Source organism: Balaenoptera physalus, assembly GCF_965194825.1.
Source record: "Balaenoptera physalus genome assembly, chromosome: 1".
NCBI classification, from domain to species: domain Eukaryota; kingdom Metazoa; phylum Chordata; class Mammalia; order Artiodactyla; family Balaenopteridae; genus Balaenoptera; species Balaenoptera physalus.
Window position 1 is genome coordinate 51,643,854 of NC_138882.1, and position 14,284 is coordinate 51,658,137.

Consider the following 14,284-nt stretch of genomic DNA (forward strand, 5'->3'; position numbering starts at 1 on the left):
ATGAAAATAAGGTCATTACTTCTCCAGCTTTTTAGTAGCATATCACAGACCTCTTTCCATATCAGTAAATATAGATCAACATGTTTCCTAGTGAAACTGAGCAGGACCCTGTTGGGGCCCAGGGCTCGAACCCGTGTCCCTTGCATTGGCAGGCAGATTCTCAACCACTGTGCCACCAGGGAAGCCCAAGATCTTTAACTTTTAACAATGATTTATTGGGGTGAGGGGAAGAAAAGAGAATTTTTGGAGGAACTTATATTTTCTAAATAATTTTGAGAACACTAAAAATGTTTAGAGTATGAAATTTATTTTTTTCTAATCTTAAAAGATTAGCCACTCCATTTGTAATATATTTGAAAAGATCAGGAATAAACATAAAACTAAAATATTTGTAGGCAAATTAAAATTAACCACAAATGATACCCAAATGTATAATCAATTATTCTTATCCATTTCCCAGAAACAGCAAACACTTACAAATTTTATCTTATGTTTTAGCTCTGGATTGATAGTCCCTCCAGGTCCAGTTTGTGCAATAACTGATTTGAAGGTATTCTCCAACTATGAAAAAAAGCGGAAAAAATTTTCAAGTTAGTCAAAAAAAAAAAATAGTCAAAGATAAATCTGAACAGTATTAAAGGAAACATCTATCAAAGGAAACGTATGTCAATCAAATGGAAGAATAGTGTTCCTAAGAGGCACTGTAACATTTCATACCCTATAAAATACACTTAGAGTTGATGGACTCTTTTTTTTTTAATATATTTTTTAAAAATTTTATTGGGCTATAGTTGATTTACAATGTTGTGTTACTTTCTGCTGTACAGCAAAGTGAGTCAGTTATACATATACATATATCCATTCTTTTTTAGAGTCTTTGCCCATATAGGTCATTACAGAGTACTGAGTAGAGTTCCCTGTGCTATACAGTAGGCCCTTATTTGTTATCTATTTTATATAGAGTAGTGTGTATATGTCAATCCCAATCTCCCATTTATCCCTTCCCCACTTCCCCCCTGGTAACCATAAGACTGTTTTCTACATCTGTTAACTCTATTTCTGTTTTGTAAATAAGTTCATTTGTACCACTTTTTTAGATTCCACATATAAGCAATATCATATGATATTTGTCCTTTTCTGTCTGACTTACTTCACTCAGTATGACAATCTCTAGGTCCATCCATGTTGCTGCAAATGGCATTATTTCACTCTCTCTCTTTTTTAACATACAGACTTTTTAATGTAGAAAGGTTTGAGGGTTTTTTGTTTGTTTGTTTTGGTTTTTTTTTTTTGGCCACGCAGCTTGTGAGATCTTAGTTCCCTGACCAGGGATCGATTCTGGGCCCTCAGCAGTGAAAGAGGGGAGTCCTAACCACTGGACCACCACGGAATTCCCTCGTCCTTTTTTATGTAGTTGGACTCTTTATAAAACTAAACACTGAAAATTTCCAGGATAATTAACATTCTCTATAACAATTAGATTGAGTCTTCAATTACAAAATCCCATACTTTTTTTTTTTTTATGCTTTTATTTATCTATTTTTGACTGCATTGGCTCTTCACTGCTGCGCACGGGCTCTCTCTACCTGTGGTGAGTGGGGGTTACTCTTCATTGCAGCGCACGGGCTTATATGGTGGCTTCTCTTGTTGTGGAGCACAGGCTCTAGGCATGTGGGCTTCAGCAGTTGTGGCTCGCAGGCTCTAGAGCGCAGGCTCAGTAGTTGTGGCGCACGGGCTTAGTTGCCCCGTGGCATGTGGGATCTTCCCAGACCAGGACTCGAACCCGTGTCCCCTGCACTGGCAGGTGGATTCTTAACCACGGCGCCACCAGGGAAGCCCCCAAATCCCATACTTTTACCCAGTAAAGATTTTTGTTACTAATTTTCTTCTGTTTATAAAATTATTCAATGTTTATTAAACACATCATTTAATGCAGGTTAGAGATGGGATGGTGGAAGGTCCCTGGGAGCCAGGAATGAGAGTGAGCCAGGGCACCGGTGGAATGTCTTGCCTTAAGGAGACAGGAAGGAGAGCTCTGCTGTTGTAATAGAAATGAAGAAGGACCAGTAGGGATACAGAAAGGCTCTGTAAATGTGGGGTCAGCAGGTGGAGAGAGTTACTATCTGATAGCTTCAGTATTCTCTGTGAGTTCAGAAGCAAGGCCCACTCCTGAGAACAGCAGGAAAGGAAAGGGAGCTCAGATAGCTGAGAAAGTGGAAAAATAAAGTTGAGGAAAAAAATGGATGATTATCTAAACTCAACAGGTAGGCGGTAAAGATAGGCGAGGCCTGAGTTAAGATAGCAGAGGTCAGAGGATTTTAGTAGAGAGAAGCCGAAGGCATAGAGAGGCCCCAGTATGGTAAAAAGATGATGCATGGGAATAACTGAAAAAATAAGTTGGAAGCACAGGAGGTTAGGAGTAGAGAGTATCATGGAACATATCCAGACACCAAGGTCCAGTGAAGAGCCATGGAGTGGAAACCTGAAGTAGAATGAAAGGGTGGGAGGTAGACACAAGAGGGAGGAGATATGGGGATATATGTATACATATAGCTGATTCACTTTGTTATAAAGCAGAAACTAACACACCATTGTAAAGCAATTATACTCCAATAAAGATGTCAAAAAAAAAAAAAACAGGTGAATAAAATTTAACAGGAAAGCAAATAATAAAATTCAGGATATTTTAAAAATTATAAAAAGTAGAATGAAAGATCATGGAGTTATATTTAGAGCTGATAAGTAAATGTAAAAAATATACATTAGAAAAAACACAAAGATATAAAGAAAAATACAAATCACCTAAAATCCTATCACAAAGACATAATTACTATTAATTTTTTCCTTCTAAACTTTTTATTTTTTAATATTTCTTCATATTACCACTTGGCCTGTCATTACTTACAAACTGTGTGACCTTTTAGGTTTCAGTTTCTTCATATGAAAAACGAAGACAATCTCATTATCTCCTAAGGCTGACATGAAAGTAGGATCTGAGAAGGGGGAATTAGATTCCTAAGATTATATCACTAACTTTCACAAAATGCCTCAGCCCTTGGTCTTAGGTTCTTTACATTTCTTCTGGATCTGCCATGAGATAATTCCCTAAAGCTCTCCCAGTGAACAATGGGAGAACCTAAAGATAATTGATTTTTCACATCCCAACATGCTCCCACCATTTGAAGATTCAATACAACAACTTATTACAGTAAGTCCCCTACATACAAACGAGTTCCATTCCAAGAGCACGTTTATAAGTCCAAGTTGTTCGTTAAGTCCAACAAACTTAGCCTAGGTACTATATAGTACTGTACTGTAATAGGTTTTTAATACTTTTCATACAAATAATACATAAAAAACAAACACAAAAAAATAAAGAAAACATTTTTAATCTTACAGTACAGTACCTCAAAAAGTACAGTAGTACAATACAACAGCTGGCATACAGGGGCTGGCATAGAGTGAACAGGCAAGAAGAGTTACTGACTGGAGGAGGGAAAGGAGGTGGGAGACGGCAGAGCTGAAGGATTGTCAGTAATAGGAGACAGAGGGCAAGCTGCAATTTCACTCACGCCGGATGCTGATGGAATGCACGTTCGCATCTTTGAAAGTTCACAACTTGAAGGTTCGTTTGTAGGGGGCTTACTGTAAATTATCACTGTGCTATGTGTTTCAGGGGACCAAAAAAGGGTCACTTTTCACAGCTACACAAAAATTCACCAATTTTGATAAGTTTTTTTTTTTAAATGCACGTTGATATGACAGCTGTCACAATACAATCAAACAAAATTGTTTCAAATGAAGCTAAAGACAACTAGGTGCTACTAGAGCCATCTTACGGAAAAAACCGAACGAACTTTTTAGCCAACCCAATATTTGCCAAGCCTGGGTTAAGATGTCAAAATGATAGGCTCTTAGCTAGGAACAGAATGCATCTCAAGAAGATAAGAAAAAAATGTTTTTTGCCTCAAGCTAGATGAGTAAATTAAGCTGACTTTAAACTGAATGCGGTGAGGGAGATTTTTTAAAGTCCAAGTAATACTGGGAATATCTAGATTAGTAGGTAAGTAGATAAGTAGAAGGTAAAAGTTATAATGTTTCGGGGAAAGTAGGAGTGGGAGATAATCAGTGATTGACATGAAGAAAGTAATCAAGAGGAGACCCTGATTTCAACAATGCTTTAGTGTCAGATGCCTACACACCAAACAGAAAAAATGGACAATAAATCAAGCTAACAAAAGATCACAAATAGGGGCATAAATAAAGATGGAAAGTAACCCACTATATATATATGCCATATTCAGATAGGAGCCTACAGAACCAGAGAAGGGGCAGAGAAGAGCTTTTAATCAAAAAGATATACTCCTCAGAAAAATGGATGAAGATATGAATAGGCAATTGATTTAAAAACTAACACTAGCTAGCCAATAAAAGCATGAAGTTCAACCTCTAATAAACAGACATTAATAGTCAGATATAGTTATTTGCCTATCAAATTGGAATATTTTTACAATAATGCTCATTTATTCATTTAACAAATATGTACTGAACACAAACTATGTGCTTCACATTGTACTCAGCACTGAATATACAGGGGTAAATAAACTAGGCATGATCACTGCCCTCATGGAACTTGCAGTCTAGTGATGGGAGACCAACATGAGACAGTCATATAATTACATAATTACAACTATGATGAACATTATGAAAAACCCACAGAGTGTCATGATAGAATACTATGCCTGAAAGTGTTAGGAAAGCAACGTGAGATCTAACTTAGACTAGGGTTGGTGAGGAGGGAGAGGTCAGGGGAGGGTGTTCTGAAGAAGTGCCCATTTATACTGAGTACTAGCAAAGGTACAAGGAAAGAAGCACATACACATGCATCTTATGTGAGTGTTAACTGAAACAACTTTTATGGAGGACAACCTAACTACATACATGATAAGCTATAAAAGTACACATTCCTTTAGATGTAGTGATTGCTCCTCTAGAATTTTATCCTGTGGAGTAACAGAGATACCTGTAAATTTGAGCAAGATTTTCATCAATAAGGTTATGTTTAATTGCAAAAATAGCAACAGCCTAAATCCCCAAGTTTATGTGGAATCTAGAAAAATGGTACAGATGAACCAGTTTGCAAGGCAGAAATAGAGACACAGACATAGAGAACAAACGTACGGACACCAAGGGGGGAAAGAGAGGGTGGGATGAATTGGGAGATTGGGATTGACATATATACACTAATATGTGTAAAATAGATAACTAATGAGAACCTGCTGTATAGCATAGGGTTTCTACTTTGTTGTACAGTAGAAACCAATACAACATTGTAAAACAACTATACTCCAATAAAAAAACATTAAAAAAAAAATCCCCAAGTTAAAAAATTATGGCATATCCATAGTGCCACTAAAAATTATGTTGCATTATAATATTTAACAATGTGGGATGTTCATAATTCATAATTCTGACTAAAAAAAGCAAGTCACAAACCTGAACCAGAATGATGCTAAATTTTATTTTTTTAAAAAAGAAAAAGTCAACTTTTCTGGGTGATAAAAGAATATGTGATTTTAATTTTCTTCTGTGCTTTCCTGTCTTTCAAATCTTTTGCAATCTATCTGTATTACTTTTGTAATAAGAGAAAAATTTTAAAAATATAGACACCTGGGTGATATTTAGAAACATGAGGGTGGAAGCATTTTGGAAGGAAGATACATGAAGCTAAAAGCAGAAAGGAACAGAAGTTACATCTTAGAGGAATATACAGCAGACCTTTTGGCCATATGGTAAAACATTAATACATTTCTGATAAAGATCACAAAACTGGCACAGACACACATACAGAAGTGACGCTTTCAACTGCTCAAATATTTGCTAAGTATCTCATTTGACTAAAAACTAGGAAGTATGAAATTTGACTTGCCAAACTAAAAATTTCATCTGAACTCATGGGAAAATAGGCAGGGAACAGCTACTCTAAGTTGGCCAGAGAATGCAACTTCCAGAGAATTGCACTAAAGAACTACTGAAGGGCTCCTTTTGACAGTAATTGTTTAATAGATCCAGTTACTTGTTGAGGATACTCTGAATAGACACTGGAGCCAGGTCATCAGGTGAAATTTAAAATCCTTCTTTTTTTATATTCAATACCAATCACAGCATCTAATTCATGTAAAAACTATCAATTATTTGAGTGAAAAAGTTAGTTGCAAACTAAGACCCAGCCCTGATTTTTAATTCATTTAAGACCAGAACTTCTTTTATAATTCCAGGTTTACCTACTTTAAATCTCATGCTGAATATAACAATAAGTTTTCTAAAAGTAGGGTAGGATGGGGTACTGATGAAATAAAATTATGTTAAGACAGGAAAAGAAAAATTAAACATAAAATTCTCTCTCTGCGCATTTGAACCGCTACCTGCTTTACTGTGTATTGTACATCTGCATTATACATTAACTAGATCCCCTTAAAAGACACAGGAATGCCTACTTGCCAAAAAACAATAATAAAAGCAAAAAAACAATTTCCTCCTGGCTCCAGCAAAGTAACTCCTTAGGAGATAAAATTCCTTTTTCAATCCTGTAGGGGGGTCACAACAACCTACTAATGCCTTGTTGAACTATGTAAACTGTCAGTATGTTACTTTGATGTATAACCCTTTGTCTCAAACACTGATGTAACTGTGCCTTGACCTCTAACAGGTGGAACAGTTTTCAGAGCTTTCTGAAAGACTGCCTCCTGGGTTATAATTCTCAGGTTGGCTCGAATAAAATTTCCCATTTCTTTCTTAGATCGACTATCAATTAATTTTTTTCATTGACAGTACTCTTAGCTGTAAGGCTGGAGAACAAAGAAATGCCAGATCCCTGTTACTTGACCAAACACTCTTACGGGCAATAACCTGTTAATGGGAAGCGAAGTAACATCACTGTTAGCTGTGGTCTAGGTCTATAGACTAAGGCAGAGAATTCTGAAGAGCTGGGCTAGACAGTGTCTGAGGCTTCATTCATTAGAATGATAATAATAATAGCTAATCCATACTTGCTCATTCACATTTTCATCCCCCATCTAAACTTCCTCTGAAGAGGTCAAAATAAAGGAAATTGAATAGAATGTGGTAAATAGATTATTCATGTCTTGCAAAAACAGGGTTTAAATTTTTCTAACCATTTGCTTTTGTGAAATAAAGCAGGAAAATGGGAAAAGGTAGGATACTAATGAACAAGCCTGCCTCTTCCTCTTGCAGGTGAAAAAGAAACTCCAGTCCTCATTTTACAAACGAGAAACTGATTTTTTTTTAAATGTTTTTTCTATGACAAAAATAATATACGTTCACTGCAAAAAAATAAAATACAGATGATCAAAAACATTTGTCTAAATTTACAATTTAAATTTAATATTGTTATAAATTTACCTATTATTTTTCTGTAAATATAAAAACATATACATATACTTGTAGGGTTTTGAGGGAACACCCAGCAAACTGACAGATCTATAATGTTAAGTAATAGAAAGTTGTACTTTTTTTAAATAGAATTATGTGGGATCTGATAATTATGTAGAGTCTGTCCCACTAGGAAATTAAAATATGTAATTTAGGAATTAAAGCCCACTCCTTAGAACAAGATTTAAATGGTTCTGGTGGCAAAAACTTCAACTGGAAGTGAAATGTGGTTATTAGGTTACATCTATGAGGAATTCTTGGGACTGCAAAACATAGGATGAAACTCAAAGGAAAATAAATATAGAAAAAATATCTCTGTATCTCTCTCAGCCGTCTCCTTGGAGCCATGCCAGGAGTAAATGTCCTAAACTTGGCATGTGTTATTGCCTGGTTCTGACAGTTAAAGGCCGAGTCTTCCTGACCAATTCTATAGAGTTTGAGGTCTCCAAAAAAGAAATATGCACTATCATTCTTTAATATTTTTTTCTGGAATTTTTAGTCAGTACAATAAATTTAGAAAATGGAAATAAAAACTTTAAACATTGCAAAAAAAACAAAGCAAACTTACTATTTATAAACATTAACTTATTCATAAACATTATCATGATCTATTTGGAAAACCTATGAGAATATCATTAAAACAAGTTCAAAAAAAAAAAAAAAGAAAAAAACAAGTTCAGTGAGGTGACCAGTTTCAAAACAATGTGTTTAAAAATCTGTTTCTTGGGCTTCCCTGGTGGCGCAGTGGTTGAGAATCTGCCTGCCAAGGCAGGGGACACGGGTTCGAGCCCTGGTCTGGGAAGATCCCACATGCCGCGGAGCAACTAGGCCCGTGACCCACAACTACTGAGCCTGCGCGTCTGGAGCCTGTGCTCCGCAACAAGAGAGGCCACGATAATGAGAGGCCCGCGCACCGCGATGAAGAGTGGCCCCCGCTTGCCGCAACTGGAGAAAGCCCTCGCACAGAAACGAAGACCCAACACAGCCAAAAATAAAAATAAATAAAGAATTACAAAAAAAAAAAAAGAGTAAAATATTAAAAAAAAAAAAATCTGTTTCTTTCGTCATAAGCCATAAGCAGTTAGAATCCCATTCTCACTGGCAAGAAAAGTATTACCCTATACGGTACCTAAGAAAACATAAGGACTGTGCCAAACTCTAACGAAGAAAAGTATGTATCTGCAACTGAAGAGCAGAATACTGAATAAATACTGCAACATGTTATTGAATTAATACACTTAATGTAATGTGTAAAGGCTTCAAACGTTTTAAAACTTAATTCTAAGAGAAATCTCATTGAAATTTTAAAACTTACAAAATTCATTCTAAACTTCCTGGAAAAAACAGAATAAAGTCTGAAAAGAGACTAATTAAGGGAGACTTGCCTTAACAAACACGAAGGTGAATTTAAAAGTACCAAAACTAAACAGCTGCTGACAAGAAAAATGTTGCCTGCCATTCCAGTAAACAATGAATATTGCTGGCTATCAAGCAACACCTCTCCACCCCGCTGCCATCCTGATGGTACACGCTGAGGGGAATTCAGGATAGAGAAAAGCAGGATACTGGCCCTAGAGAGTTAAGATGCATACCTAAGGAATAATTTCAATAAGCCTAGACTCCTGCATCTTCCCATACACAGAAAAGCACTGAAATCATTTACTTGAGGTGGCTGTTCTTTGTGATTATCAGTAATCTTTTTATGTTTGGCTGCATGTTCCCAATCTCCCCCTCCACCCCCTTCCTAGCTCCTCCCTTACCTTTTCCAAACACTTCCTCAGTTATCTGAGAGGCTGTCTCCCAGGCTATAGTCCTCAGTAAGGTCCCCAAATAAAACATAACTCACACACAACTTTTAGGTTGTGCATTTTTTTGCAGTTGACACAGTGTAGAACTGGCACAGAAACACAAAATTACACACCCCAAATTATAATCCAGCTAGATTAAAACTTTAAGTTTTCTTTTTAGCCATGAATCAAAGAGAAACCAATTTTTTTTAAGAGATTAACTATGATGCTATTATTTACTGAGGGTGTACAACTGTCAAGAACTATTCTAGACACTTTACAAATCTTAACCCATTTATGATACAAAAGTCATCCACACTTTACAGATCAGAAATCTGAGTTACAAAGAAGTTAATCAATTTGCCAAGTTTACATGGCTGAAAACTGGCAGTGGTGAAGTTCGACTCAGTCTAGTTTGAAACCTCACTCTCAACCATTCCCCCCCACCAATTCCCACACAGGTCAACTCAAATCTCACTTTCCCCTGGAAGACGGTCTTGACTAGTTTAGTCCTTTCTAGATCCCGCACGACAGAATTAGCACCTACATTACAGAATGTTCTATATTCTTCATTCCTATGCAGCAGAAAGCATAAGCCACCAGAAAACATGAGATGTGGACCGAGGGGTGGAAAATGTATTTTGGGCTGCCCTGTTCTAGCTGTTTGTCTTGGGTCAACTTAACTTCTCTGAGTCTAGTTTTCTGCCACAACAATATTTTTCTCTTGAAGTTCTCATGAAGGTCCAATAAAGAAACATAAAAGAACTTTGTAATTTTAAGGCACTGTCCCAATATTTTTCATGCCTCTCATTCTCTTTCTCTCTCAGTCTGTACTTAATTAGATTATGTCTCAAATTCAGGGCAATTCTTGTCTCTTCCTTTTTTCTCTCACAGCTTTCACAATTTTTCTTTGCTTATGACCTTTGCTAGGACATTGGTTGCTAAGCAGACTTGCTGAATACTGAAACATTCAGGGTCCCAGTCTTTATTAACCTCCAAAGCTTTATTTCCCAATGGACCCCCAGCCCAAAGATGACTCAGGAACCCAACAGGTCTTCTGGCCCTGGAGACTTGCCTGGCCTAGCACTCTGAGAGCATTACACAGGAGGCACAGAACACCATTTATATTAAAGTCACATTGATTTAGATTCTACTTAGTTACATCATTCAGACATGGTAAATGTGCTTCTAATTCAGAATTTCGCCTTGGGCAACATCACGAGCTTGGCAAGTTTCTCTTTGGTGTCTAACCCTGTCACTTCTCTCCCCTCCAATTCTGCGTGTAGAATTCCCATGATCCTTGGATCTTCTTTAGGGTAAATTAATCTTTTGATTTGTGTATATGCATGTGTTACTATAAAATGGAGGTTTATGTTTTATTTATTCTTAGTGCAGATGAGCAGTTTAATTGAAGTCTTTGGATGACTATAATTTTGCGTAAGGCATTAGCACCAACAGTGGAAATGTTAGGCATTCCATTGCTGCTAGGGTCTTAGACGAAGGGAATTTGAGACAGATAAATATTTCAAAACTCATCAGAATGACTAGAAAACAGATAATGCCTAGTCTGAATAATTATTTCTCTTGTGAACTTTCAGAATTTTTTCTATACAAAAAAAAACGTGAGCTGATCCTAATTTAAAGTTCATTGCTGCATTGCAATTTGAATAAAGCTTCTAAGGGCTGTTATTTGAGTCTTCAGCTGGAAAAATGACACATCTAGTTGCCATGTGTTCACTAGAGTTAATTTCCTAAGACTTATTGAGCATCTCCTTAGCATAGTAGGTTATTTAAGCTGAAAAAGATATGAGTTGTCTCCCTCTAGATGCTTATGCATATGCAGAACCATGAAGAACAATGTGAACGGACAAATCTGAGTTTAAGTTTTGGCAGTGAAACTTTCTAATTAAGAAATTATTTAACCTCTCACACCTCAGTTGCTTTCTCTGTAAAACAGGAATTATAAGTCTAATATCCCAGATATCCTGTTTTATGAATAACTTAAAATGAGACAATATAAGAAAATGCAGAGCATATCATGGTCTCTCAAACAAATAACAGTTCCCTTTTTGTCTATAATATACTGCAGATTATGATGAGTGAGAAACCAATTTTAAACCTTCAAGCGGGGAAGAGCTTTGTAGGTATGAGATCAGAGGCAGAAGTAAAAGAAAAAGACTAATAGATTTGATATTCCTAACTTGTGAACTTCTATTTCAAAAAAGGAAAATGACAATTTAGAAAAATACATTTCTAGCCTATGACAGCCAAAATTCCTTCACTTCACTAAGTAAAAACTGAATAAGCAAAACTTTCTTCCACTCATTAAGATGAGCATATCTCAAGAGAAAAATGGGCAAAGGAAGAGAACAGATAATTCATCAAAATAAATTAAAGTGACTAATAAACAATTTTAAAAGTTCAACTTTGTCAGTAACCAAAAATGGATATGAAACAATTAGACTATGTGTAGCTTTCGGTCAGAGAAAATATTTTTGTATTTAACCATGTTTCAAGAATTAACATTTGAGTTTTTAACAACCACATGAAATCCCAAGGGTTATATAACCAAAAGATATGGAGAAAACAGACACTAACATACCATTTGTTGTAGAACATACTGATACTTTTCTGGATATCAGTTTGGAAAAAAATCATTTTCAAAAATGAAAATATTTTTTGATAAAATTAATGAAAAAGAGTCCAACAGTTCATTGTAACCTTCTGAATTTCAAAGATAAAGACAGGAATTGACAAACATACAGTCAGTTTATCTACCAAGGAAGATGACCATGCTGGTGTCAGGTCTCTCCAGCACAGGAAATGTCAGGAAAAATAAAAGAAATCTAAAAAACGGGGAAATCACTATGAAAGGAACAGGAGTGAAAACTATCTTTTGGCAGTAGGGCTGTAAGTAACTTTCTTAGGCTGAGTTTTCTGTATTAAGAAAACTTCATCATTCAAAACAAAGTTATGGCTCCCACCCTCCTGCCATAAACAGGTGGAAAATAATGAGTTACAGATGTTAAATAACAGTGCGCAACTGAGCGGTGAGTCCTAAACTGCCTCACCTGACAGCCTGGAGAGTTCAGTCCGTAGCACAGAAAGAGGTAAGAGAAACAGATGAACTGAGGAGACAGATTCCAGTTTGGGGAGAAAAAGGATGCTAATATACAGGTAGGTATGGAGAGTAGGGATTGGCACAGAGAGATATAGCTCTGGAGGTCTGCAGAGGGACCCCTCAAGTTTCTGGATGAGTACTGATGTGTGCATAAGGCGGGGGAAGGGGATATTCTCTGAGGCTGGGGAAACAAACAATAAGAAACAACAAGCCAAACAATACCCAGAGCTCACATAGAGCTGAGAAAAGTTAAGTGTTCCCACTAAGGCAGAATGGAACACACCCAGGTGAATCCTCAGAAAGGTAATGCCTCAGTGGTGGAGCCAAATTAGCCCTAGACTGAAGGTTTCTCTGGACTAGCAGTCTTAGCCTGCTAAGGGTTCTATAGCAAAATAGATTAGGTAGCTTTAAACAACAGAAATATATTTTCTCACAGTTCTGGAGGCTGGAAGCCCAAGATCAGGGTTCCAGCTAAGAAATAAAATATCGCTTGCCATATCAGTAAGTAAAGGATGTCGAAGTCATCAGCAATTGTAGCTACCCCAGACGGTGAGCCCTGAGGGAACTCAGGATAAAAACAAGGAATGCCCATCATCTAGCAGCCATTGGACTGCAGCTACTCCCAACGGGGCAGCCTAAGGAAACTCAGGATGGGAAATCATAGGATACTGGCCCCAGATAGCTGAGGTGCATATCAAAGGAATTATTTCAGTGAACCCAGACTCTTGCATCTTCCCCTACATAGAAAAGTGCTAACTAAATTCCATAACTTGAGATATCTAGTTTTCTTTTATTAACAGTAGTCTTTTGTTCCAACTACTTGGTATTGTTATAAAAACTCCTATATATCCCAGTTTCCCCCTCTTCCTCTTCAGAACAGTTTCCTCAGCGTTTATCTGAGAGGCTGTCTCCCAGGCTTGAAGTACTAAGAATGTCTGCTGAATAAAACATAACTCTCTACTTACAGGTTGTGCAATTTTTTTCGGTTGACACAGCATAGTTGGATCCTGGTGAGGATTCTCTTTCTGACTTGCAGATGGCTGCCTTCTTGCTGTGTGCTCTCACGGCCTTTCCTTGGTGTATGCACATGGAGGAGAGCAAGCTCTCTGGTTTCTCTTCTTAAAAGGGCACTAATCCCATCACGAGGGCTCCACCCTCACAACTTCATCAAACTCTACTTCCCAAAGGCCCCATCTCCAAATACTATTGCATTGGGGGTTAGGGCTTCAACATATGAATTTTAAAGGAACACAATTCAATTGATAGTACCCGCCCTAACAAATCTTAAAAGCAAAACTCAAAATGATCGATTCCAAGTAAATTAACTGAGTGAAGCTCAACAATTCATAATGTCTAGCAGCTAATCAAAGTTACCAGCCATGCAAAGAGGTAGGAGAATGTGACCACATCAAGAAGAAAAATAGGGAATTCCCAGGTGGTCCAGTGGTTAGGGCTCCGTGCTTCCACTGCAGGGGGCACAGGTTCGATCCCTGGTTGGGGAACTAAGATGCCGCATGCTGTGGTGCAGTCAAAAAAAAAAAAAGAAGAAGAAGGAAAATGAATTCAAAACCCAGAAATGATAGAGATGATAAAATTAGCAGTTAAGATCATTAAAAGTTATTATAAATCTTATAAATATGCTTATGTATATAAAGAAAGTATGAACATAATAAAGAAATAAATAAAGGACATAAAAAAGATCCAAGTGGAATATGTAGAACTTAAAAATACAATGTCTAAAATGAAAAATAATCTGGATGGGACTAAATGCAACAGAAGATCACTGAATTTGAAGACAGCAAGAGAAAGTACCTAAAATGAAGCACACAGTGGGGAGGTGGAGGGGAAGAGATTCAGAGAAAAAAAAAGAACAGAGCCCCAACAATCCACAAGGAAATAACAAGCAGTCTAATATAGGCATCCT

General features: G+C 36.9%; 1 protein-coding gene across 8 annotated transcripts in view; it reads right to left on the minus strand.

The window, feature by feature from the left end:
• TDRD5 (tudor domain containing 5) overlaps window positions 1-14,284 on the minus strand; it is a 108,571-nt gene that overhangs the window by 66,569 nt on the left and 27,718 nt on the right. For all 8 annotated transcript variants that reach the window (XM_082465211.1, XM_082465212.1, XM_082465210.1 and 5 more), the window contains one exon: window positions 478-561. In XM_082465211.1, coding sequence (XP_082321337.1) covers window positions 478-561 — 84 coding nt within the window. The remainder of the gene's footprint in view (window positions 1-477; window positions 562-14,284) is intronic.